General features: G+C 43.8%; 1 protein-coding gene across 1 annotated transcript in view; it reads right to left on the bottom strand.

The window, feature by feature from the left end:
• Positions 1-27,204, bottom strand: part of LOC146867191 (beta-microseminoprotein-like) — a 180,209-nt gene that overhangs the window by 69,097 nt on the left and 83,908 nt on the right. Inside the window, exon 3 of the mRNA XM_085614848.1 lies at positions 21,741-21,843. Within this exon, the coding sequence (XP_085470974.1) occupies positions 21,741-21,843 (103 nt within the window). The remainder of the gene's footprint in view (positions 1-21,740; positions 21,844-27,204) is intronic.

Here is a 27,204-nt window from a genome sequence, read left to right on the forward strand (position 1 = left end):
GCAGGGTCTCCCTCTGGAGGGGCTACAGGTATTCCAAGTGTTTCTCAACCGGTAGGGTTATCAACTCAGGTCATACATGCAGTTTCCCCAATCATTCCTTTAGCACAACCAGAGCGTTTTGGGGGGGATTCGCATAAAGCTCAAATCTTCCTCACTCAGTGTTCACTACATTTTTTGTGTCGCCCAGTAATATTTTCCGAAGACCAATCTAGGGTGGCATTCGTATTGTCGTATCTGACTGGTGATGCAGCAGCGTGGTCTATGCCTATAGTCAACAGAAATGATCCCATGTTATATAACTTTCAGGATTTCAAGGCCGAATTTTTAAGAATATTTGATCGCAGGACTGCAGCTCAGGCAACAGATAACGAACTGTTGGATCTACGACAAGGGAATAGTGACCTGGTGGCTTATATTGCCCACTTCAATAAATTAATAGTAGAAACGAATTGGCCAAATGAAAAAAGAGCAGCAATTTTTTATCGTGGATTGAAGGAAGAATTAAAGGATGCTTTAGCACAAGTTCCTGGTAGACCTTCGGAAATCTCAGAATTAATAGATCTAGTTTTGCAGATTGATCATCGCCTAAATGAACGAAGGTCAGAAAAGAGGAGAGATTTTCGTCCAATTCCTCCCAGGTTTGACAGAGTAAAAAGTGAAATTCATAAAACTTCAGACAACGCTCAGAACGACGAACCAATGCAAATTGGAGCAATTCGTGGTCCACTATCGAAGGAGGAGAAAGAGAAGAGAAGAACGAATCAATTGTGTCTATATTGTGGAGTGTCAGGACATTTTGTTAGGGAGTGTCCAAAGAGGCCTAAAACAGGACCACAGGTAAAAGATAGGCTCCATCAGTAGAAGGGGTTGCTCTGATGGCAGCAGAGGCTAAGTCAACTCCAACCATTCAACGAGTGGCAAATACATTGCAAACTTCAGTTCCACACTTAGTTTTGCCATTCACAATCCGGTTTCAAGACACAAGAACTTCAGAGGTTTCGGTGATGATTGACTCGGGAGCCACCGGTAATTTTTGTGACATAAACTGTGCCAAAAGATTGGGAATTCGATTTGTTAAAAAGAAGATTTTAGAAGCTGTAAGAGCTGTTGATGGAACAAATTTGTCTTCAGGCCCCATTACCCATGAAACAGAATCATTGCTCCTCATGGGATTGAATGGTCACAAGGAACAAATAACCTTCAGTTTAATTGATGCGCCCCAATTCCAATTTATCTTGGGAATACCTTGGCTTACTGAGCACAACCCCCAAATAAATTGGAGTCAACGGACTGTAGTAATGAATTCATCATACTGCACTGCAAATTGCTTTTGTGAAAATCCCAGGGGTATTGAGAAATCTCAAGTAGCTTGTTTGGTGTCAGCCCCCATCAGCATCTGTATGACAGAGTCAGAAGAAATTCCTAGTGAATATCGAGACTTGGCCAAGGTGTTTGATAAAAAAGAAGCTGAAAAATTACCTCCACATAGGCCATATGACTGTCGAATAGAATTGGAACCAGGAGCGAACCTTCCTTGTAGTCGAGTATATGCTCTAACGGAGGCAGAGAATGCTCATTTAAAAGAGTACCTAGACCAGTATTTAGCCAATGGATTTGTTCGTCCCTCACAGTCCCCAGTCTCTTCGCCCCTGTTCTTTATCCCAAAGAAGAACGGCGAACTTCGCACTTGCATAGATTATAGAGCCATTAATCAAGTCACAGTAAAAAATCGTTACCCATTACCCTTGGTATCCGAGATGTTGGATCAAGTAAAGGAGGCTAAAATCTATACAAAATTGGATCTTAGAGGTGCTTATCACCTAGTTCGAGTGGCACCTGGAGAGGAGTGGAAGACAGCGTTTCGAACTCGCTACGGATTGTTCGAATACCAAGTAATGCCTTATGGGTTATGCAATGCTCCAGCCGCATTTCAACATTTTGTGAACGACGTACTGCGCGAATTCTTGGATAGATTTGCCGTAGTATACATTGATGACATTTTGATCTTTTCAAACAACCAAGAAGATCATGTGTCCCATGTGAGAACCATCCTACGAAGGTTGTTAGAAAACAGCCTTTATGTCAAACTAGAGAAATGCGCTTTTCATGTGAACCAGGTGGAATTTTTGGGATTCATATTGTCTCCAGAAGGAGTTAGTATGGATCCAGCCAAGGTGAGAGCAGTGCAAGAATGGCCGGCCCCAAGAAGTGTAAAAGAAATCCAAAGTTTTTTGGGCTTTGCAAACTTTTATCGAAGGTTCATTTTGAATTTTTCAACTACTGTCAGCCCAATAACTCGTATGCTGAAAAAGGGAGTGACATTTGATTGGACACCAGAAGCAGATTCGGCCTTTCAATTCTTGAAGCAATCTTTTGTCTCAGCACCCATTTTGTTACATGCTGACCCAGAGGAACCCTATTATGTCGAAGCAGATGCCTCAGATACTGCCATAGGTGGAATCTTATCCCAGCGGCATAAAAATACCGGCCAGCTACATCCAGTGGCCTTTTATTCGAAAAAATTAACTCCTGCTGAAATCAACTACTCGATCGCAGATAAAGAACTTTTGGCAGTGAAGGAAGCTTTTCGAGAATGGAGACATTACTTGATGGGTGCACGTCACAAGATCACTGTGTTTACCGACCACAGAAACCTGCAGTTTTTGAAATCGGCTCGAACCTTAACAGCACGACAGTTAAGGTGGTCCTTGTATTTTGCGGACTACAATTTTGTGATCACCTATCGTCCTGGAATGGCAAATGGAAAAGCGGATGCTCTTTCAAGAATTGAAACAGAATCAGTGGAAAAAGCTATCAGCAAAGAACCCATCATCCCAAAAGAAAAATTCATTTTAACAATTCAATACAATGAGCTAGAAAGTGAGATTAAGAAGAACATCTCAGCTGCAGAACTGTCAGCCTGGTTAAAATAAGCTCCAGAAAGAACTGTCAAGGAAGGATTGCCGTATCATCAAGGACTTCTTTTCATCCCAACAAAAGAAATCCGAGAGAAAATCTTGCATGCTTGCCATGATGACCCATTGGCTGGTCATAAAGGAATACAAAAGACTAAGGAACTAATCAAGAGGACCTTTTGGTGGCCAAACATGGAAACTCAGATACGACAATACGTCTCCACCTGCGAAAGGTGCGTAAAGGGAAAAACGAGTAGGTCAGCTCCACATGGGTTATTGATGCCGTTGCCCACCGCACCTCACCCATGGCATACAGTCACAATGGATCTTATAGTTGACCTTCCCCCTAGTCAAGGCAATAACACCATAATAGTATTTGTAGACACATTTTCAAAAATGGCCCATTTTGTACCACTAAAAGGTATTCCCAGTGCTTCCCAGGTGGCACGATTGTTCACACAACATATTGTGAGGGCCCATGGGATTCCAAAGGTACTAATATCAGATAGGGGAACCCAGTTTGTCTCTCATTTTTGGAGGGCATTCACTAAAAGTTTGGGAATAGACTCTCGATATTCTACGAGTTACCACCCAGAAACCGATGGGCAGACTGAGCGGGTCAACCAAGAGTTAGAACAGTACTTAAGGTTGTATCATTTAGATCAGGAAAAAGAGTGGTCAGAATTGGTTTGGACCGCAGAATTTGTATACAACAATTCCATCCATAGTTCAACAGGGTACACACCTTTTTACTTAAATCATGGGAGGCACCCAAGTGTATTCCTAGGCAAAGAGAACGAGACAGTTCCAGCAGCAGGACAGTTAGCACAGGAATTGCAAGACTCCTATTTAATAGCCAGAAGAAATTTAGAGAAGGCAAAAAAAAGTTACAAGATTCAGGCAGACAAGAAAAGAAAAGTAGGCCCTGTTTTTAAAAAAGGAGATAAAGTTTGGCTTTCCACTCGACATTTAAAATTGAAAGGAAATAGAAAGTTCCAACCCAGATTTATTGGCCCTTTCAAGGTGAATAAAATGGTGAACCCAGTAGCAGTTAAAATCCAATTACCTTCTCATTTAAAAATCCATCCAGTCTTTCACGTGTCATTATTAAAGAAAAATCCTCCAGATGTTAGGTTGAGTCCAACTCCGCCTCCAATTCAAATAAATTCAGAGAAAGAATTCGAGATAAATCAGATCCTAGACTCAAAGGTTAGAAAAAAGAGACTGTTCTATTTAATTGACTGGAAGGGATTTGGTCCAGAAGAAAGATCATGGGAACCCAGTTCCAATGTCCATGCACCAAAATTAATAAAAAGGTTCCATGAGAAAAACCCTAACAAACCCAAGGGGGACAGCCTTCTGTTAGGGGGGAGTACTGTCAGGAATCAGCCAATCAGTGCAGCGACCATCTCCCTGAGCAGCAATAGAGGAAAGAAATACCATAGAATCAGTTGCTACCCTCGGTGGAGAAGGCTATATCCACGGCGGAGGTTACTGGACCGAGTAATTTTCAAGGTGCTCCAGATTCACCATCGCGGGATTTTCAAGATGGCCGCCGACGCTTGGAATCCGAAAGGTGAGCAGTCTAGTGTTCTAAGGAAGCAGAAAGACAAGTGCGCGCGAGTGATTAACGCTCCTCGCACTTCAACTGAATCTCCTGAGGCGAAAGCAGCGTCTTCCCGCCGCGCCTGTCAGTTCTGAGGTATTTCGTTTAGAGACACTTTCGGAAGCTGAAGTAAGTGTCTCAGAGAAAATTCGAAGAATTCCGTGAGTAGCGTTTTGAGTATTCAGAAGGTGAAGCACCAGAACTTTTTGTGAGAAAACCTTTGCCGAACTAGTCCAGGTTTTGAATCAGTTTACAAGAGTTATCCATCGTTCAGTCAATTGCAAGTCTTTAAAAGAAAAAACGAAATTAACTAAAAGTGAGACGACAACTAATTGAAGGTTCAGAGACTAATTTAATTAACAAGGAAAAGAGCAAAGTGCAGAACTTGAATTAGCACTAATTATCTGAGGAGATACCAAGTCCTAAATATATATATATATATATATGTATCTAGCAACCAACATTACCAGGAGTTTATACCAGCGCACAAATAAGAAACAGCAGCAAGCAAGACGCAAGCGTAGCAGAGTCTACCCACGACTTCTGAAAAAGGCATCAAAATAGAGAGCAGTTATCCTCCAAATAATAACAGGTAAAGAAGATTAAAGAAGTAGTGAGGGAGAGTAAAAGAAAGAACTAGTAGGAGATTGTGTTTCTTAAAGATTGTTATGCTAATCTGTTACAGGTGTTCCTTCAAACACGATTGAGAGCAGAGCAGAGTTGAAGGGTGAACTTAGAAGCGCCTGACTGGAGGAGTCTCTCTTTTGTCCCATTCCCCTTTCCCCCCAATTAGTGTTTTTGGTTGAATATGTTAGAATACAAAGACCGGAAGCACTGGTAGAGGGAATTTGGGAAATAATCTTCTGCTCCTGAGGAAGTCGACTAGAAGAATCTGACAGATCCAGCACTCCATGAAATTACTCAATAATCATAAAATATGACTGTCCATACGGCAGGTGTTACTTCCAAAGATTCTTTCTTTATTAGGTTCTTCTTTTCTTCACATATAGAAAAGGTACATACAACGTAGCCAAGGTAGCCCTTCTCTATTATCCTCAAAGTCCATTATCTATTCTGTTATAAGACCCTTGATTGTGCAAATCCACCCAAATATAACACAATATACAAACGAAAGGGGTATCGGGTAAAGACAGATTGCACCAAATCCTTTTGGTCAGGTCAAAAAGTATCAAAACAATTCGGGTGCCTAGGATCCTGAGGTTAAATACCCCTAAACCTCCTTAGGGCCAAACGACCCTATGACTTTCAAACAATTCACTGCGATCCAGCACTCCATGAAATTACTCAATAATCATAAAATATGACTGTCCATACGGCAGGTGTTACTTCCAAAGATTCTTTCTTTATTAGGTTCTTCTTTTCTTCACATATAGAAAAGGTACATACAACGTGGCCAATGTAGCCCTTCTCTATTATCCTCAAAGTCCATTATCTATTCTGTTATAAGACCCTTGATTGTGCAAATCCACCCAAATATAACGCAATATACAAACGAAAGGGGTATCGGGTAAAGACAGATTGCACCAAATCCTTTTGGTCAGGTCAAAAAGTATCAAAACAATTTGGGTGCCTAGGATCCTGAGGTTAAATACCCCTAAACCTCCTTAGGGCCAAACGACCCTATGACTTTCAAACAATTCACTGTGATCCAGCACTCCATGAAATTACTCAATAATCATAAAATATGACTGTCCATACGGCAGGTGTTACTTCCAAAGATTCTTTCTTTATTAGGTTCTTCTTTTCTTCACATATAGAAAAGGTACATACAACGTAGCCAATGTAGCCCTTCTCTATTATCCTCAAAGTCCATTATCTATTCTGTTATAAGACCCTTGATTGTGCAAATCCACCCAAATATAACACAATATACAAATGAAAGGGGTATCGGGTAAAGACAGATTGCACCAAATCCTTTTGGTCAGGTCAAAAAGTATCAAAACAATTCGGGTGCCTAGGATCCTGAGGTTAAATACCCCTAAACCTCCTGAGGGCCAAACGACCCTATGACTTTCAAACAATTCACTGTGATCCAGCACTCCATGAAATTACTCAATAATTATAAAATATGACTCTCCATACAGCAGGTGTTACTTCCAAGGATTCTTTCTTTATTAGGTTCTTCTTTTCTTCACATATAGAAAAGGTACATACAACGTAGCCAATGTAGCCCTTCTCTATTATCCTCAAAGTCCATTATCTATTCTGTTATAAGACCCTTGATTGTGCAAATCCACCCAAATATAACACAATATACAAACGGCAGGGGTATCGGGTAAAGACAGATTGCACCAAATCCTTTTGGTCAGGTCAAAAAGTATCAAAACAATTCGGGTGCCTAGGATCCTGGGGTTAAATACCCCTAAACCTCCTTAGGGCCAAATGACCCTATGACTTTCAAACAATTCACTGTGATCCAGCACTCCATGAAATTACTCAATAATCATAAAATATGACTGTCCATACGGCAGGTGTTACTTCCAAAGATTCTTTCTTTATTAGGTTCTTCTTTTCTTCACATATAGAAAAGGTACATACAACGTAACCAATGTAGCCCTTCTCTATTATCCTCAAAGTCCATTATCTATTCTGTTATAAGACCCTTGATTGTGCAAATCCACCCAAATATAACACAATATACATACGAAAGGGGTATCGGGTAAAGACAGATTGCACCAAATCCTTTTGGTCAGGTCAAAAAGTATCAAAACAATTCGGGTGCCTAGGATCCTGAGGTTAAATACCCCTAAACCTCCTTAGGGCCAAACGACCCTCTGACTTTCAAACAATTCACTGTGATCCAGCACTCCATGAAATTACTCAATAATCATAAAATATGACTGTCCATACGGCAGGTGTTACTTCCAAAGATTCTTTCTTTATTAGGTTCTTCTTTTCTTCATATATAGAAAAGGTACATACAACGTAGCCAATGTAGCCCTTCTCTGTTATCCTCAAAGTCCATTATCTATTCTGTTATAAGACTCTTGATTGTGCAAATCCACCCAAATATAACACAATATACAAACGAAAGGGGTATCGGGTAAAGACAGATTGCACCAAATTCTTTTGGTCAGGTCAAAAAGTATCAAAACAATTCGGGTGCCTAGGATCCTGAGGTTAAATACCCCTAAACCTCCTTAGGGCCAAACGACCCTATGACTTTCAAACAATTCACTGCGATCCAGCACTCCATGAAATTACTCAATAATCATAAAATATGACTGTCCATACGGCAGGTGTTACTTCCAAAGATTCTTTCTTTATTAGGTTCTTCTTTTCTTCACATATAGAAAAGGTACAAACAACGTAGCCAATGTAGCCCTTCTCTATTATCCTCAAAGTCCAATATCTATTCTGTTATAAGACCCTTGATTGTGCAAATCCACCCAAATATAACACAATATACAAACAAAAGGGGTATCGGGTAAAGACAGATTGCACCAAATCCTTTTGGTCAGGTCAAAAAGTATCAAAACAATTCGGGTGCCTAGGATCCTGAGGTTAAATACCCCTAAACCTCCTGAGGGCCAAACGACCCTATGACTTTCAAACAATTCACTGTGATCCAGCACTCCATGAAATTACTCAATAATTATAAAATATGACTGTCCATACAGCAGGTGTTACTTCCAAAGATTCTTTCTTTATTAGGTTCTTCTTTTCTTCACATATAGAAAAGGTACATACAACGTAGCCAATGTAGCCCTTCTCTATTATCCTCAAAGTCCATTATCTATTCTGTTATAAGACCCTTGATTGTGCAAATCCACCCAAATATAACACAATATACAAACAAAAGGGGTATCGGGTAAAGACAGATTGCACCAAATCCTTTTGGTCAGGTCAAAAAGTATCAAAACAATTCGGGTGCCTAGGATCCTGAGGTTAAATACCCCTCAACCTCCTTAGGGCCAAACAACCCTATGACTTTCAAACAATTCACTGAGATCCAGCACTCCATGAAATTACTCAATAATCATAAAATATGACTGTCCATACAGCAGGTGTTACTTCCAAAGATTCTTTCTTTATTAGGTTCTTCTTTTCTTCACATATAGAAAAGGTACATACAATGTAGCCAATGTAGCCCTTCTCTATTATCCTCAAAGTCCATTATCTATTCTGTTATAAGACCCTTGATTGTGCAAATCCACCCAAATATAACACAATATACAAACGAAAGGGGTATCGGGTAAAGACAGATTGCACCAAATCCTTTTGGTCAGGTCAAAAAGTTTCAAAACAATTCGGGTGCCTGGGATCCTGAGGTTAAATACCCCTAAACCTCCTTAGGGCCAAACGACCCTATGACTTTCAAACAATTCACTGTGATCCAGCACTCCATGAGATTACTCAATAATCATAAAATATGACTGTCCATACGGCAGGTGTTACTTCCAAAGATTCTTTCTTTATTAGGTTCTTCTTTTCTTCACATATAGAAAAGGTACATACAACGTAGCCAATGTAGCCCTTCTCTATTATCCTCAAAGTCCATTATCTAGTCTGTTATAAGACCCTTGATTGTGCAAATCCACCCAAATATAACACAATATACAAACGAAAGGGGTATCGGGTAAAGACAGATTGCACCAAATCCTTTTGGTCAGGTCAAAAAGTATCAAAACAATTCGGGTGCCTAGGATCCTGAGGATAAATACCCCTAAACCTCCTTAGGGCCAAACGACCCTATGACTTTCAAACAATTCACTGTGATCCAGCACTCCATGAAATTACTCAATAATCATAAAATATGACTGTCCATACGGCAGGTGTTACTTCCAAAGATTCTTTCTTTATTAGGTTCTTCTTTTCTTCACATATAGAAAAGGTACATACAACATAGCCAATGTAGCCCTTCTCTATTATCCTCAAAGTCCATTATCTATTCTGTTATAAGACCCTTGATTGTGCAAATCCACCCAAATATAACACAATATACAAACGAAAGGGGTATCGGGTAAAGACAGATTGCACCAAATCCTTTTGGTCAGGTCAAAAAGTATCAAAACAATTCGGGTGCCTAGGATCCTGAGGTTAAATACCCCTAAACCTCCTTAGGGCCAAACGACCCTATGACTTTCAAACAATTCACTGCGATCCAGCACTCCATGAAATTACTCAATAATCATAAAATATGACTGTCCATACGGCAGGTGTTACTTCCAAAGATTCTTTCTTTATTAGGTTCTTCTTTTCTTCACATATAGAAAAGGTACATACAACGAAGCCAATGTAGGCCTTCTCTATTATCCTCAAAGTCCATTATCTATTTTGTTATAAGACCCTTGATTGTGCAAATCCACCCAAATATAACACAATATACAAACGAAAGGGGTATCGGGTAAAGACAGATTGCACCAAATCCTTTTGGTCAGGTCAAAAAGTATCAAAACAATTCGGGTGCCTAGGATCCTGAGGTTAAATACCCCTAAACCTCCTTAGGGCCAAACGACCCTATGACTTTCAAACATTTCACTGTGATCCAGCACTCCATGAAATTACTCAATAATCATAAAATATGACTGTCCATACGGCAGGTGTTACTTCCAAAGATTCTTTCTTTATTAGGATCTTCTTTTCTTCACATATAGAAAAGGTACATACAACGAAGCCAATGTAGCCCTTCTCTATTATCCTCAAAGTCCATTATCTATTCTGTTATAAGACCCTTGATTGTGCAAATCCACCCAAATATAACACAATATACAAACGAAAGGGGTATCGGGTAAAGACAGATTGCACCAAATCCTTTTGGTCAGGTCAAAAAGTATCAAAATAATTCGGGTGCCTAGGATCCTGAGGTTAAATACCCCTAAACCTCCTTAGGGACAAACGACCCTATGACTTTCAAACAATTCACTGTGATCCAGCACTCCATGAAATTACTCAATAATCATAAAATATGACTGTCCATACGGTAGGTGTTACTTCCAAAGATTCTTTCTTTATTAGGCTCTTCTTTTCTTCACATATAGAAAAGGTACATACAACGTAGCCAATGTAGCCCTTCTCTATTATCCTCAAAGTCCATTATCTATTCTGTTATAAGACCCTTGATTGTGCAAATCCACCCAAATATAACACAATATACAAACGAAAGGGGTATCGGGTAAAGACAGATTGCACCAAATCCTTTTGGTCAGGTCAAAAAGTATCAAAACAATTCGGGTGCCTAGGATCCTGAGGTTAAATACCCCTAAACCTCCTTAGGGCCAAACGACCCTATGACTTTCAAACAATTCACTGTGATCCAGCACTCCATGAAATTACTCAACAATCATAAAATATGACTGTCCATACGGCAGGTGTTACTGCCAAAGATTATTTCTTTATTAGGTTCTTCTTTTCTTCACACATAGAAAAGGTACATACAACGTAGCCAATGTAGCCCTTCTCTATAATCCTCAAAGTCCATTATCTATTCTGTTATAAGACCCTTGATTGTGCAAATCCACCCAAATATAACACAATATACAAACGAAAGGGGTATCGGGTAAAGACAGATTGCACCAAATCCTTTTGGTCAGGTCAAAAAGTATCAAAACAATTCGGGTGCCTAGAATCCTGAGGTTAAATACCCCTAAACCTCCTTAGGGCCAAACGACCCTATGACTTTCAAACAATTCACTGTGATCCAGCACTCCATGAAATTACTCAATAATTATAAAATATGACTGTCCATACAGCAGGTGTTACTTCCAAAGATTCTTTCTTTATTAGGTTCTTCTTTTCTTCACATATAGAAAAGGTACATACAACGTAGCCAATGTAGCCCTTCTCTATTATCCTCAAAGTCCATTATCTATTCTGTTATAAGACCCTTGATTGTGCAAATCCACCCAAATATAACACAATATACAAACAAAAGGGGTATCGGGTAAAGACAGATTGCACCAAATCCTTTTGGTCAGGTCAAAAAGTATCAAAACAATTCGGGTGCCTAGGATCCTGAGGTTAAATACCCCTCAACCTCCTTAGGGCCAAACAACCCTATGACTTTCAAACAATTCACTGTGATCCAGCACTCCATGAAATTACTCAATAATCATAAAATATGACCGTCCATACAGCAGGTGTTACTTCCAAAGATTCTTTCTTTATTAGGTTCTTCTTTTCTTCACATATAGGAAAGGTACATACAATGTAGCCAATGTAGCCCTTCTCTATTATCCTCAAAGTCCATTATCTATTCTGTTATAAGACCCTTGATTGTGCAAATCCACCCAAATATAACACAATATACAAACGAAAGGGGTATCGGGTAAAGACAGATTGCACCAATTTCTTTTGGTCAGGTCAAAAAGTTTCAAAACAATTCGGGTGTCTAGGATCCTGAGGTTAAATACCCCTAAACCTCCTTAGGGCCAAACGACCCTATGGCTTTCAAACAATTCACTGTGATCCAGCACTCCATGAAATTACTCAATAATCATAAAATATGACTGTCCATACGGCAGGTGTTACTTCCAAAGATTCTTTCTTTATTAGGTTCTTCTTTTCTTCACATATAGAAAAGGTACATACAACGTAGCTAATGTAGGCCTTCTCTATTATCCTCAAAGTCCATTATCTCTTCTGTTATAAGACCCTTGATTGTGCAAATCCACCCAAATATAACACAATATACAAACGAAAGGGGTATCGGGTAAAGACAGATTGCACCAAATCCTTTTGGTCAGGTCAAAAAGTTTCAAAACAATTCGGGTGCCTAGGATCCTGAGGTTAAATACCCCTAAACCTCCTTAGGGCCAAACGACCCTATGACTTTCAAACAATTCACTGTGACCCAGCACTCCATGAAATTACTCAATAATCATAAAATATGACTGTCCATACGGCAGGTGTTACTTCCAAAGATTCTTTCTTTATTAGGTTCTTCTTTTCTTCACATATAGAAAAGGTACATACAACGTAGCCAATGTAGCCCTTCTCTATTATCCTCAAAGTCTATTATCTATTCTGTTATAAGACCCTTGATTGTGCAAATCCACCCAAATATAACACAATATACAAACGAAAGGGGTATCGGGTAAAGACAGATTGCACCAAATCCTTTTGGTCAGGTCAAAAAGTATCAAAACAATTCGGGTGCCTAGGATCCTGAGGTTAAATACCCCTAAACCTCCTTAGGGCCAAACGACCCTATGACTTTCAAACAATTCACTGTGATCCAGCACTCCATGAAATTACTCAATAATCATAAAATATGACTGTCCATACGGCAGGTGTTACTTCCAAAGATTCTTTCTTTATTAGGTTCTTCTTTTCTTCACATATAGAAAAGGTACATACAACGTAGCCAATGTAGCCCTTCTCTATTATCCTCAAAGTCCATTATCTATTCTGTTATAAGACCCTTGATTGTGCAAATCCACCCAAATATAACACAATATACAAACGAAAGGGGTATCGGGTAAAGACAGATTGCTTTGATACTTTTTGACCTGACCAAAAGGATTTGGTGCAATCTGTCTTTACCCGTTACCCCTTTCGTTTGTATATTGTGTCAGCCTGCGTGTTGTCAAGCAGCCATCTTGCAATGGTATCCCGAGCAGGGGTATGTTCCCCGCATATGCAGGGGTTGTTCCCGTGTACTGCAAGGCTGCCCACCAACATCGCACCGCCGTGTGCAAAAGGGGGGGGAGATCCCTCGGGGCCCTGCTGTGCGGCAACAAAAGGGTATGCAGAGCCCCTCTCTCAATATCCTTCACGGTCATCCCTATTTCCTGTAGGTTGCGCCCCGCTGTCCAGTAGGACAGCCACTGCAATTGACAGGCATAAAAATAAGCTCTGAGATCTGGTACTCCCAAGACTCCCCCCGAGGTGCTGCGTTGTAGCTTCTTAAGGCTAATTCTCCGCCTGCCTGTCCCCCATATAAGATCTATTAATAGTGCATTCATCAATTTGAAAGTGGTGCCCAATAACATAATCGGTATATTTGTAAAATAGTAGGGCAGCCTCGGGAGGACCACCATTTTTGCTATTGCCGCCCGGCCTGCTACCGACAATGGCAGAGCAGTCCAAAAGGCAATGCTAGATCGCAAAGCCCTAAGCGCTCTATTCAGATTGCCCTCTACCATGTCTGCCTGAGACCGGTAAACATGTATGCCTAGATACTTAAACGTTTGAGGTGCCACTTTAAACTGTAATGCACCAAACCGGAAGTCTCGCTCCGGCATCTGCTCCTTGAAATAAAATACCGTCGACTTCGTTGGATTGATAGCTAGCCCCGACAGCTGCTCAAAGCGTAGAAACATCGCCGCCATAGTGTCCACCGGGGTACGCGGGTCGCGTAAGTATAACACAATGTCATCTGCAAACGCCGAGATCAAATGCGTGGTACATCCCACTCTGATCCCCGTATCCCCTAGTTCAGCCCTAATTTTTAATGCCATGGGCTCTAGCGCCAGTATAAAAAGGAGCGGCGACAGCGGGCTCCCCTGCCTCGTTCCCCTATGTATCTTGTATTCTGCTGAGATATGCTCTCCCGTCCGCGCTCTAGCCGTAGGGGCGCTGTAAAGAAGGCGAACCCTCCGGATATACTCTTCTGGCAGTTCGAATCGTCCCAGGGCCTTGAACATGTAGTCCCACTTAACAGAATCGAACGCTTGCCGCATGTCAAGTGAGATACAGCCCGCATATCCATAATGCTTCGGGGCTTCCGCAATCAGATGGTGCATTCTCCTCGTATTCAATGATGTGCTTCGCGCTGGCAAGAAACCAGTCTGATCCATATGGATCAGTTTATGCAAATTCGGCAAAAGTCTATTAGCCAGTACTTTACTGAGAATTTTATACTCCGTCGTTAACAATGATAGTGGGCGGTAACTAGCTATGTCAGTGGGGTCTCTGCCTGGTTTCGGGATTGACACCACTAACGCCTGCGCAGTAGTAAGGGGCAACCTTCCCTTTTCCCATGCTTCTTTGTATAAAATTTCCAATTGGAGTACAAGTATTTCCGCATAGGTATCATAAAATTCAGCTGGCAGACCGTCCATCCCCGGGGTTTTATTTCTGGGGAGGCCCTTAATGGCGGCTTTGATCTCTGATTTCGTGATGGGACCTATTAACTCCTTCTGCGCCTCCTTTGAGAGTCTGGGGCAAGGTGTCGCGCTCAAAAACTCTTCTACGTCTCCTTCCATTGTTTCCCCCGACTCGCCGTAGAGTCTCTCGTAATATTGCCTGAAAGCCTCATTTATCTCCCCTTGGGTGGACACCACCTCCCCTGCGACGTCTGTGATAACCACACTAGGAGGGTCATCCCTTAGCAGTTTTGCCAACAGTGTCCCTGCCTTGTCCGCCTCTGTATGACACAGTTGCGTATACCTTCGATAGTCTATAACCCGGAGGGATTCCAGGAGTTCAGCCTGTCTAATTCTAGCCTCCTGCAGAGCAGCCCGCTTATCAGCGCTTTGCACAGCTTCCTGCTCTAACTGATTGAGTCTTTCTTCCACCTCTGTAAGGGATTTATTAACCTCTTGCCGCGCACCCACCGTCATCCCTATTGCCTTTCCGCGAATCACCGTTTTAAAAGCATCCCACTCAATTAATCTATTAGACGCCGTGTTCCTATTTTCAGTAAAATAATGTTGAATGGTGTCTAATATAGCGTCACGAAATACTGAGTCCTCTAGCATTTGGGGCCACATCCGCCACGTTGGCACTGAGGCTGGAATCGTCCCCCATTCAATCACCACTTCCAGCGGATTATGATCCGAAAAAGATTTCGCCAAATAAGTAGTATCCGTCACCTGCATCGCTATGTTACTTGAGCAGTACAGCCTATCAATTCTTGTGTGCAGCATGTGTACTGGTGAGTAAAAAGAGTATTCCCTATGAGTTGGGTGTCTCATTCTCCAAACATCACACAACCTCCATCCCTCCACACAATGCATTTGCCTGTTTACAAACCCCTGTCCCATTCAGTGGTGGATGCGACCTATCCAGTGCCACATCCATCACAGCGTTGCAGTCCCCGCCTATTATCCATGGGTGGCTTTCCCACCCAGCCAATGCCAGCGATAGCGCCCCTAGGAACCGCTCCTGCTCTGAGTTCGGTGCATAGATAGAGCCCAGTACCACTGGTCTGCCATCCAGGGTACCCCGCACCAGAATGTACCTCCCCTGCTGATCCACTCTTTGCTCCGCCGGTGTAAAGGGCACACCATGCCTGACCCATATTGTGGCTCCTCGCGCATACCCCGAGCATGTGGTAGAGAAAACCTGCCCCTTCCATTTTCTACGTAGTTTCCCCACCTCTATCTCTACCAAATGAGACTCCTGCAAGTAGACTATCTGCGCCTTGCGTCTTAGCAGCTGTGCATGTATTCTATGGTGTTTCTGAACTGAGCCCAGTCCCCGGACATTCCATGTTATTATGGTGCATTTATTCTGCATTTGTATCGCTTATACCCATCTAGCCACCCCATGGTATCTTCAGCTTGTATACTGCTGCACCATTGTAGGAGATTGCACATCCCAGGACCCACTCCCCCCCCATAACACCCAATACTCGGTCCGATTTTAAAACTAATTCGAACCACCCAACCAAACCAAAAACATAAAGAACAACATAGCATTCACACCAGGCTTTCGCATGTAGGGGTACGCGGCCAAGCCTACCCATCCAACTGTTACGCCGCCCCTGGGTTGTCACCGTAATCCCGCATCCCCCGGGCCACATATTTCACAAATATACTGCCGTTGTAGCTATTCTATGAATAAGGAGCTATCAGCCATATACATTACTGTTCTGTTTGAGTCCAGGGTTCCTGCACAGCCCCATCCTCTAAGGGATCAGTCCGTCCGCCATCTGCGGAGTCACCGAAGGAGACAGAGCCACACTCCCATCCGAGTCCGATCTCTGGGTGTCCACCTCCGAGGTAGTCAGATCACCGATCCCTGCCATGTCTCGGAGGGAGGAGACCGCTAGAATCGCCTTCTCCTTGCCCTTCTGCATCTGTTGGGTCGTTGGGCGGAACTGTCCATCCCGCCTGCGCATTCTGCGCGAGTTACGCTGTCCCGTCGACCGACCATCTCGTGCTGTGGTATGCGAGGTCTGTGAGGCTGTCCTCGATCTCCTTTCCGGCTCCGTTACCTCCAGCCACTCCTCCGCATCGCCTGGGTTCTCAAAAAAATAAGTCTTCCGCTCATAAATGATCCGAAGTCGCGCCGGGAAGAGAAGAGCATACTGTACATTCAATTCTCGCAGTTTCCTCTTAACTGCTTGGAAGGAGGAACGCTGCTTCTGTACCATCTTTGTATAGTCTGGGTACAATGAAACCATAGTGTTCTCAAATCTAATCTGGGGCACGTCTCTTGATTTCTGCAACAGCACATCTCGGTCTCTGTAGTTGATCAATTTAAGTATTAAGGGTCTTGGCGGAGCCCGCGGTTTCGGTCGGCCCGCAGGAATCCTGTGTGCTCTCTCAATACAGAAATGGGCAGAGAGTCTTTCCGCGGTGACGTGTTCCTTCAGCCATGCCTCCATGTATCGGGCCGCATCGGTCCCCTCGCTTCTATCCGGCATACCAATAACGCGGATATTATTCCTTCGCGCCCTCCCTTCCGCATCCTCCACGCGCTCCATCAAGGTAGCGACCTGGGTCTGCAGCTGCTTGATATTGGAGGTGTTGTGGGTCTGCTGAGGACCGAGGCCACCCAGCTCGTCAGTATGGTTTTTCACTTTATCGGCCAGCTTAGTGTGATCTGCTCGGAGTAACGATTGGCCAGTCGTGAGGGCGCCAATTTGCGTTTCTATAGCTTTCCTCGAGTCTCTCACTTCCTGCAAAATTAAATCCAGTTTGTCCACCGTGCCCTCCACGTTGGTAGGTGGTATGCAGCTGTCCTGTGAGGAAGCTTCCATGGATGCTGCTGTGCCTGGGACACGACTAGTGCCCGCCTCGCTTTCCTGTAGTCTGCCCTTCACTCGCCCCATCACGAAGTTGCCAGGGGCCGTGTCCCGCGTCGCCTCAGGGAGTCCGCACCCACTGGTGCCGTTGGGCTATTCTCACGTGCTTCCCGCCATGGCGGTCCGATCCCCCACTTTGTTGCTGCCCCCAGCCGACACCACCGTTGGTCTCCAGAATAATTCGTAGCCTCAGCTCTATCCTCCTGACCCGTGGCCCTGACTTCGGCGCTCCGTTCCGGGCACCCCTGCGTCCTCCACACGTCTCAGGGTAGTTGCGCCGATTCCATGCCTTTCCAGAGAGGATGGGGGTCGCAGTCCTCCAGACTTTCTATGCGGCCTCTTCTCTATATTCTCACACAGAAGTCAATGTTCCCCACAACTCTGTAGCTCCGTGTTCATTCAGTCCACTCGCTTTGCTCAATTCTTCGCCTACCCCTGGCGTCAGTACTGCCCCACTCGGTCACTGTCTGGCAGCACCCATCCTCCTGGCTCCGCTGTCTCCGAGGTTCATCAACACAGCTCGGCGGGGTCTCCTCACCTACCGGCCCGAGCCAGTGTCCCTCTGCCGCTGTCCGCCGTCGCGCACCTGGCTCTCCTCTCCTCCTGGCTGTGTCGATTACCACCGGCCCGCGTAGGCCGCGCCGCATCCCCAGCGCTCGCGTTGCCAAGTTCCCGCCGCGCACTTCTCCAGGCCTCCGGCGCTCCCCCTCTATGATGCGCTACCTCACTCAGTTCGTCCGGCGTCCATCACGCGATCCCAGCGGGGTCCCAACGGTCCTCTCCGGGCTCACCCCTCGTCCGCTGCTCTCGGGGCCGCCTGCGCCATATCACAGCTCCGCTATCTTCCTAGCGCGGCCCGCCCTCCTTCTCCTCTGTTCCGCGGGCCTTCCTACAGTCGCTTGCGCCACTCCACTTCAGGGGCCCTACGAGAGCTCCCCGACCGCTCCGATATTCGACACTGGTGTTACGCCGCGGCGCTCGGCCTCCAATCGCCGGGAGCACCGCAGGGACCGGCAGATTTCAGGATAATTATTGCCCGGGTCCGGAGCTTCTCTAAGAGGCAACCGCCATGCCCGGCAGTTGGCCACGCCCCCCTTTTACTTCATATCAATAAACTGAATACTGAACATCCAGAGTAAATTTGTTAACTCCGTTTTAACCAGGCTATTAAATTGAAACAACCCAATTGAGTTTCGCAAAGATGCTTTGAAGAAGTTGGATAAGGCAATGCGTGCCCCTTTTATTATACTTGAACTCTTTGCTGCCCTTTTGATTGAGGGCCAGACATACTGCTGGACAACCTGGCTCCCTGGGCAAACATTACCTGCTCCATAATTTCCTAGTTTTGCTTCATTTTAATGGGCCCTCACAACAGGCTCCTTGGGTGTCTCTCTTCGAGAGTTCCCCTTTCTCCCAGCCATTTTCAGCATTTCTGTAGCGATCCTATTGGGCTTCCCAGATACATTTCCCTTTTTTAGTGAATTCTATGCTGGTGATATGCATCTTTTCATCAAATTATTCCCGATCCTTGGGTCCTTTGCATTTACTCACTTGTCTTAAGCAGGAATACGTTTGGATGAAAAATAGCTAACTGTAGTAAAAGTTTACCAGACTCAACATACCTTCTTTGGACTAACAGAATGCTTGACTTTCCAGCCTCTTCAGACTCCTCTGCTCTTTCCGGTCTCTCTCGAAGATATTCATAGGGTAATAAATCTGGGAGTTCTGTTTGACCATAATATGCCCATCGAGTATCTACCCCCAATGAGCTGTAGTTCAAAGGCAGTGCACCTACTTGCCACACAAAATCCATAACAGCCCTTCCTGACCTGAAAAGTCAAGGCTTAGGGTAGGGGCATAAATAATTTTTTGAATTGATTTATTGCAACTCATCCTGTTTCTGCCTCCAAGTTACACGTATCTAGCAACAACAGTGGGTGCAGCAGGCCGTAGTTTGATGGTCACTTAGTTAAGAACAATAACCCATGCATCAAAATCCAGAAGGGGGGCTTCACTGGCTTCTTCCTGGTCTTCAACAGAATTACCATTAAACTAACCCTACTGGCCTCGCAATGTTTCCAGAATGATATCTCCTCTCTCTTTCTGAGATATAATTCTTCCTAAGCCCTGTGCTGCTCTACTGCTTACCTTCTGTCATTTCCTAGGTTTGGCAGAACTGGGCTGGTGAGCATTCCTTTCCTGTGATCATGGTCAGGGCCTGGAATGTCCTTCCTGCCTCCATCCTCCCTGAGCCAAAATGTCTTCAATTCCGCAGGATATTAAGAATACATCTGTTTCACTAGTCTTTGCTCTGATACCTTTTTCTCTTACATTATTAACGCCAGAACACCTTCTGGTGATTACACGCTTTACAAATCAAATAACATAACACAACACAACACAACAAAACATAACATGCATTAGCCCTCCATGATCTGCCAGTTCTGGGCTAGAGATTCTCTGATTCTTACTCTTCAGGTCATTTCATCCTTTAATTATCCATGCAAGAAGACTAATGAACTTGTTCCTCATTTAATTAAATAAACTTTCTCCTACAGTTTCAGAAAAACACATTCATTAAACAAATCCATTGTGGGAACTCTCATTTCTGGTTCCTTTGTTCCCATCGATTCCACACACTTAAAAACAGTGCCAGAATGACCAATTTGTTTTCACAAAATTCTTTAACAAGCATTGGCATAGCCAATAGGTCTCGCCTTTGGGACCTTATGAGTGTTTTGCCATGCAACAGTTAGTGTTGTTGCACCAAGGAAATTGTGCTGCATAACTAAATACTTATAAGGTCCCAAAAGCGAGACCTATTGGCTATGCCAATGCTTGTTTGTTTAGTTGTCCGGTGTGAGGCACCGCTGTGAGGCAGAGCGAGGCGGACCTCTTAATCGTTCGGTAGCTCACTGACGTTTGGCTTGTAGCTCACTGACGTTTGGCTTGGAGTTTCAGTTTTTGGATTGTGAAAAATAAGATGTGCAGATTAGAAAACACATCCATGGGAAGAGGCGTGTGTTGCTACAAGAAAGGGGCGGCAGGAAAGTTTGCTCATACTATTGTTTGCGTTTTAAAGCTCCCACCATAAACATCACTCTATCTGTCGTTCTAAAACCCGCTATTTTATAGCACAAGTAGCTGAAATGATTTTGGAACAGCAACAAAAACTCAGAGCTGTAGAGTAAGCAGTAGATATTAACATGGAACTGCAGCAATTTCCATTTTTACCAAACAGAACCTCGTTTAACCTTTCTCGTTGCTGAATTACCCAGCGGCACAGAAACCGGCCAAAGACTGCCACCTGCTGGTGACATGAATGCAGATCACATCAACACCATGATGGACGTGCTGCTGAGCGCGACTGCCATGAAGCTGTCTCTTTGACACACGCAGTAGAAATCGGCTTGTGTGATACGACATGAAAGAAAACGCTGAAAGACCTGACTGTACTACTGATTACACCGAGACTTCAACGCGCCTCTCCGCTCGACGGGGCGCCTTTCACAATATTTAACAAGCACTGGTCGCGGGGAATGCAAAGCGGGAGAGAGAGGCGGAGGAAGTTGTGTGCACGCGCGCGCCGGCAAACACGCGAGTGGTGCGCGCGCAGCAGCACCCAAGGTGAAAGTAATCAGAAAGCTGGCAGCTGTGTACGTTCACGCTCGCGTGAACGCAAGCATTAGGCCAGCAAAAGCCGGTGGGAAGCACTTTTAAAACCCACTTACTAAAAGTCCAGCAACAGCGAATGCGCTGCTGTAGGCTCGTCCTAAAAAACAGGCAGCTTTGCAATTCAAACATCACCATTATGTTTACGTATCCCTTTTAAAATTGCATTAAATTACGATTGCAAAAGATGCTATTTGCAGCCGGTTCTCCCCAAAGTGTAAAACTACCTATCCACAGTGTGATCCGAAACAGGGGCGAGACCTCTTGTCCATTATTCCCACAAACAACCACCCCCCCCATCCCCACTGCTGTGCAACTTGACACCTACTCTTAGCCAGTTCATGAGTAACAAAAGATGTTACTAATGAATAGCACGTCATAAAGTGACTCACTGCCATTCTGCTTTTTACCTAACAAATACACATCACTGTTTTTAGCATGATGTTGAAAAGTGCTTGCTTACGTCACTTCCGGCACCCCGGGGGATTCATCGAGTGCAGCGCACGAGAAAAAGCACTGAAAGCAGCGGCAGATTCCTTCTGGACATCATGAAATAAATGTATACATTTTACTCAGCATTATTTGATTTTTTGTTTTTCATAACACTTACAGGGAACAGCATTCTGTGCCTGATGACGAACAGGAGCAAATCATGCATTGTTTTGTTCTAGTTGTTGAACCAAATCGACGCAACTTGCCATCTATGAGGCAGCCTAGAAAACAAAGCAGGAATCAATATTCAGTCAATTCTGCCATCCAGTTCGTATCTAGCCGGTTCTCTGATTTTCTCTGCAGTATTGCACTAGCATTCATACACATTTGGATTGTTGTATGCTTTTAATGGCATTCTGTTCTTTTGCGGCATTCATGTGTTTTCGTGACATTTGCAAAATTATTCTTTATATGGAACAACATTCATAAACCAGATCTGCTCCCACTGTACATTTCAAGCAGCTGTTGCTAATGTGCACCTCAGTGAGACGAAGAGAAGTTATAGACCATTTGGTTGAATGCAGATTCATCTCAGCAACTGGAGATAGTGGGCACTCTGTAATTTTGTGTATATCAGTAAATTTGCATTACTCTTGCCACACAAAAAAATCTATGCTATTACGCCACATCATCTAATTACGAGCTGCTCCGAGCAAAAATTTAGAGAAATTGCACAGGGACAGGGTGAACACTCAGCATGCAATCGGTAGCTGTTTGCCGCACTTGTGACGCTTGCGCTTTTTTTTTTAGGGCAAATCACGTCTTTACGTCTGAATTGATACAAAACACAAGTGAATCCTACCTGGCGCTTATTGGTACCAACCGGGAGGGGGCGGCTGGACGTAATTGCTCTGGCGTGGCATGCTTTCTGATGAATGTGTGACTACGAAGGCCACCACCCCTCCTTTGACCGAGTCTCTGGTATCCCCTAGAATATACGGTGCATGATAATTTGTGTGCAAGAATATCCCAGGTAGGATTCACTTGGGTTTACCTTAGGTGTACCCCCCTACTTTAGCACATAATAGATACAGAGAACACCCGGTATCGCTATTATAGGGACCTGACAGCCCTGACGAATGCCCCAGACCTCTAAGGCTCTGTGCGTGGGCAGAACTATGCTGGCTTATCAAAGGATAGACTAAGAGACATTATGCTCTGTAGATTCCATCAACGTAGTTGGTTTTAACGTATCTGAGGTCCTCACTAATAAAGGTGATAACCTCAAGGTATTTTTAATAGAACTGGATCCCAATTTTTTGCCAAGTCTTCACGGAGGTTGAGTCCGTCCTGGTAGTATCATCTTACCAGGGTGGGGAGAGGATGCCTATGATGAAGCATGACACAATATTTTGTGTGAGGCATCCTCTTCCATTAAGGAGGGCCTCCCCTTAGACCACACCTGATCTACAGCATTCAAATTTCCAGATCTTACCACAATTTCTTTGCTCAGTTTATTGGTACAGTCAACCTACTTCTTTTGTGTTTATTGTGAAATTATGGGGTTACTGTCCAAGTACTTACACCCACAGAGTCTATGTTCTGGGGCACATTGAACAACTTTAGAAGTGCACAACCCCCCTTCAATCCCAAGCACTGGCTCCAGACACATTAAAGGCGGGTGGAGATAGCATTGTGAAAGGCAGGCACAGCCCTATTCTGGTGCTAGCAAAAATCATCCCATCATCTAAATGCAGACCAGGCCTATTCAGCCCAACTATGAGTCACCCAGGAAAGGCAGGACACACCTCCACCCCCCTTGTGACTGTTGAGAGCGAATTCACATCCCCAGCTTCTGTCAGTCTAAACCAGACTGGCACAAAGACTCATAAGCTCACAGAAATGCCCACTTCTAAAAGTGGCACTTCTAAAATAGTAATAACAAATCTGCTTTCACCAATGAGCAGGATTTATCACTATTCCAAACATACCAAACATGGCCACGCTACCTGTTTCATATAAGAAATTACCATTGAAACACATATCAGGGAATTCCCAATGTAAATCTATGAGAGGAGCAGCTTCACAGCAGTGAGAAACCAAATAAGCTATTTGTCACAATCAGGACATGCCACACAACAAAGGCACATGTCATACCTTTAACTCACACAGCAGCCTGCCCATAGGGCTGCCTAGGCCTACCTTAGGGATGACCTTTAAGTGGTATAGGGGGAGTTTCAGACTTGGCAAACTCTTTAAATGCCGCTCCACTGTGGCAGTAAACTGCGCACGCAGGCCCTGCAGCAGCAGATGCCTGAGACAGGTTTGAAAGGCTACTTCTGTGGATGGCGCAAGTAGCGCTGCAGGTCCACTAATAGCATTTAATGTACCATGGTACAAGGGAATTACAGGTAAATGAAATACGACAAACTGGTGTAAGCCAAACATACCAAGTTTAAAGAAGAGATCACATGCACTTTAGCACTGATCAGCAGTGTTAAAGTGCCCAGAGGCAAACAAATGAACAAAAACAAGCCAGAAAAAATTCAGGAGGAAGGTAAAAAGTTCTGGGATAACCCTGCAAAAAGGGCCAGGTCCAACAGTGACCATCCTAAATTGCCTTTCTCTAGACGTCCATTTGAGACATGACAGTCTAGGGCAGGGAAATCACGCAGTGACTTCCATGCACAGGGAGAAAACTCCCTGCACATCTGGCTCAAAGATTGTATTTTTTCTCAATATTAAATTTCTCAATTTCGAAGTTTGTTCTTGTAAAAACAAAAACTTTACTGAGGGTGGCACATAAACATGGCACACAAAAAAAACTACTAACAAGAAATACAATAATTCCTGTCCTCTAGCTGTGACTGCAATGTGGAGAGAATATTTACTACCACATCGCATGGATACTGATATGTCAAAATAAATTTGACTAGAAGCATAATACTTCCTCTCTTTGGTCACTGTGCCTCAGAAAAAGTGAATGAGGCATCTCAGGGGAGATTTCGAAGGGTGAGAAGTGGAATATATGTATTGTGTCCCGGATCTCTCACCATTGGGGACTTCCTTCAGACTGTGAGCTATCCTCTCAGTGGACGGATTCTTGAGTTTTGCCAGCTTAACTCATCCATAGGTTTGCTTCGCATAAAACATTAACAAAGCTTTACCACTTTCAATGGAGTCACCATAGCAACAGATCCACAGAAGAAGACACGATCTTTGTATGCTGGAGACTTATAAATATGCTGGATGGTTGTCTTCCAGGAGAGTGAAGACAATAGCCTCCGCTGACCTCGCCGGTGGACAGGTTATCTGCCCTACTCTAAATTAGGTCTAGGTCTGGTAAATTCTGCAGGTTCACCATGCGGTTGTGACTGGGAAAAAAAATATACCTACCTACCTTTTTAGGAGCTTGACTGGGCCTGTCAGGAGGCCAGGAGGAGTGTAGGGATTCCCGGAATGTCAGCTTGATGGATGGTGCTTGCCCTGAAGTCAAGAGCCTGTCACCTCCCAGCTGCCCAGGAGTAAGCAAGAACATAATCTGGGTTTAAGAGCTACTCCAACTGTTTCAAACATCAAGAAGGGATAAAACTGCACGTTAAGCCCTGGATGAGGAAATCCAGGCTTGTACCACTAAAACGTGAACTGGGGGAAAGGGAGAGGAGGAACTGGAATAACAGCTGTTTTGTGTGCTGATTGGGTGCTGTGGGACTCTCAACTGGTAATGACAATTCATTCAAGCCACTGATTTGTGTGCCCTTATCCTTCACTGAAATGTTTGACAAAAAACAATAAAATGTTATATGAAAAAAATGGATAGAACTAATCATCCCCGACCCAAGAGGGTGCCTATTTCACCCCTTACTTTAACGCAAGAGAGACCAGGTCAGTTCTTCTTTAAAACACATAGGGCCTGATTACGACTTTGGGTCCGCCCCGCCGCCGCACCTCCAAAGCCGTGGTCAGACTGCCTGCCAGATTAGGAGTTTACTCCTTCTGGCAGGCTGGTTTTTGGCATTTCTACGGCGGTGCCTCAGAAAATGGGCACAGCAATGGGAATGCCTTAAATGGTTCCTGCATGGCATGGACTGAAAAGTCCATGCCGTGCAGAAACTAGGGTGCATGCATACGAGGGGAGCACATGTGTGCCCCCTTGCATGGATCCTCATGTGGAGGGCCCCCTTTGTTTCCTCTATGCCACGGTGTTCATGGAGAAGAAACCTTCATGACACCGCTGGCAGAGAGGAAACTCGTAATATGCTTGGCGGGACTGCAGCGGTCCCGCCAAGCATGACCACCACAACATCGACAGGGAACAGCAGTTCCTGCGGGGCTATGGCGGTCTGCCCAAATCGTAATCGGGTGGTCGGGAGACCGTTATGCCCCCATGAGTCTGGCGATCCGGGGACGCCAGACTCGTAATCGGCCCCATAGTGTGCAATGTATTACGTTTTGGTCCAGGAGGTGTTATCGATTCCAAAATCAATTTTCAGACAAAATATGGGGAGATAGTGAAAGAGGAGACTAGAGTTACCCTCATCATTTTTTGTGCAAAAATAATTGTCAAAGAAGACAGGACATATAGCAGTAGACTGAATCAAGCCGAAGAAATAGCAACAAACAGGAGCAAGCATTCCCCTCTTCTCTGACCTTTCCTGAAGAACAGGTCAAGGCATGATTTCATTGGATACATTTGAACAGTAGTATTATTTACATATGGTCCCAGAGTATTATTCCATGTACCAGCGTTTGTGGAGGAACTTAACAAGGCTTTCCGCTTCGTTTTCATCGCTGTTAAAAAATATGTGTGTTTGACTGTCAGGACATGATGATCTGGCCAATCCCTGGACATAGTATGCAAATAATCTCACCAGGCTGTTCTGATGAAACAGTTGAATAGTGGCTGGAATAGTGAAGGAAGTCTACTCTCCCTAACATTGAAACAAGTATGAGTCCATTTTAATACTTACAGGAAAGATTTTCCTGTAGCCTTCTGGGTACAATTATTCTTTCCCTTGTGGCATTTATTACCCCAACAGAATTTTTTATATGTATGATGCTGTAAAAGTGTATGAGTACATGAGTTCAGTCATCTTAGAATAATATGGCATGCAGTGGCGACTGGTGACATTTGAAAGTGTTGAGGCGTAAGAGTTTGGGACTAGTGACCTGTGGTGAGCGAGCGTAGTGAGTGAGCCTGACTGCCACAAGGGTGGCTCAGGGGGTTCTCTCCCGAAAAAACATTTGAAAAAAGGGTGGGTAAATGGTGCATTTTCAAGCAAATTTATGAAAGTTAGAAAGTTAAAAAGGCAATTGTGAAAGTGTACTTATGATATCAATAAAGAGATTTCATATGATGACGATGGAGGTAGCTTCTTATTCAACATAACTACAGAACTTCATAACATACTTTTAGATAACAATATTGAGTACCTCACATATTTCCTTATCTATTGATATACCTTTACAAATTAAATCTACTGAGGAAATACAAGTTATTGTGATTTGTCGGTCGGGACAGAATGAGATTGATAGGAATAAACATTAAAAGGCAGAGGGGGACCCTACAAGGCACTGTACGCCTCATTCAGGGGATGTAATGGAAGTGGTCAGTCTAGACGCTGCAATGTGCTACTTTAATA

Source organism: Triturus cristatus, chromosome 1_2 (genome assembly GCF_964204655.1).
Source record: "Triturus cristatus chromosome 1_2, aTriCri1.1, whole genome shotgun sequence".
Taxonomy (NCBI): Eukaryota; Metazoa; Chordata; class Amphibia; order Caudata; family Salamandridae; genus Triturus; species Triturus cristatus.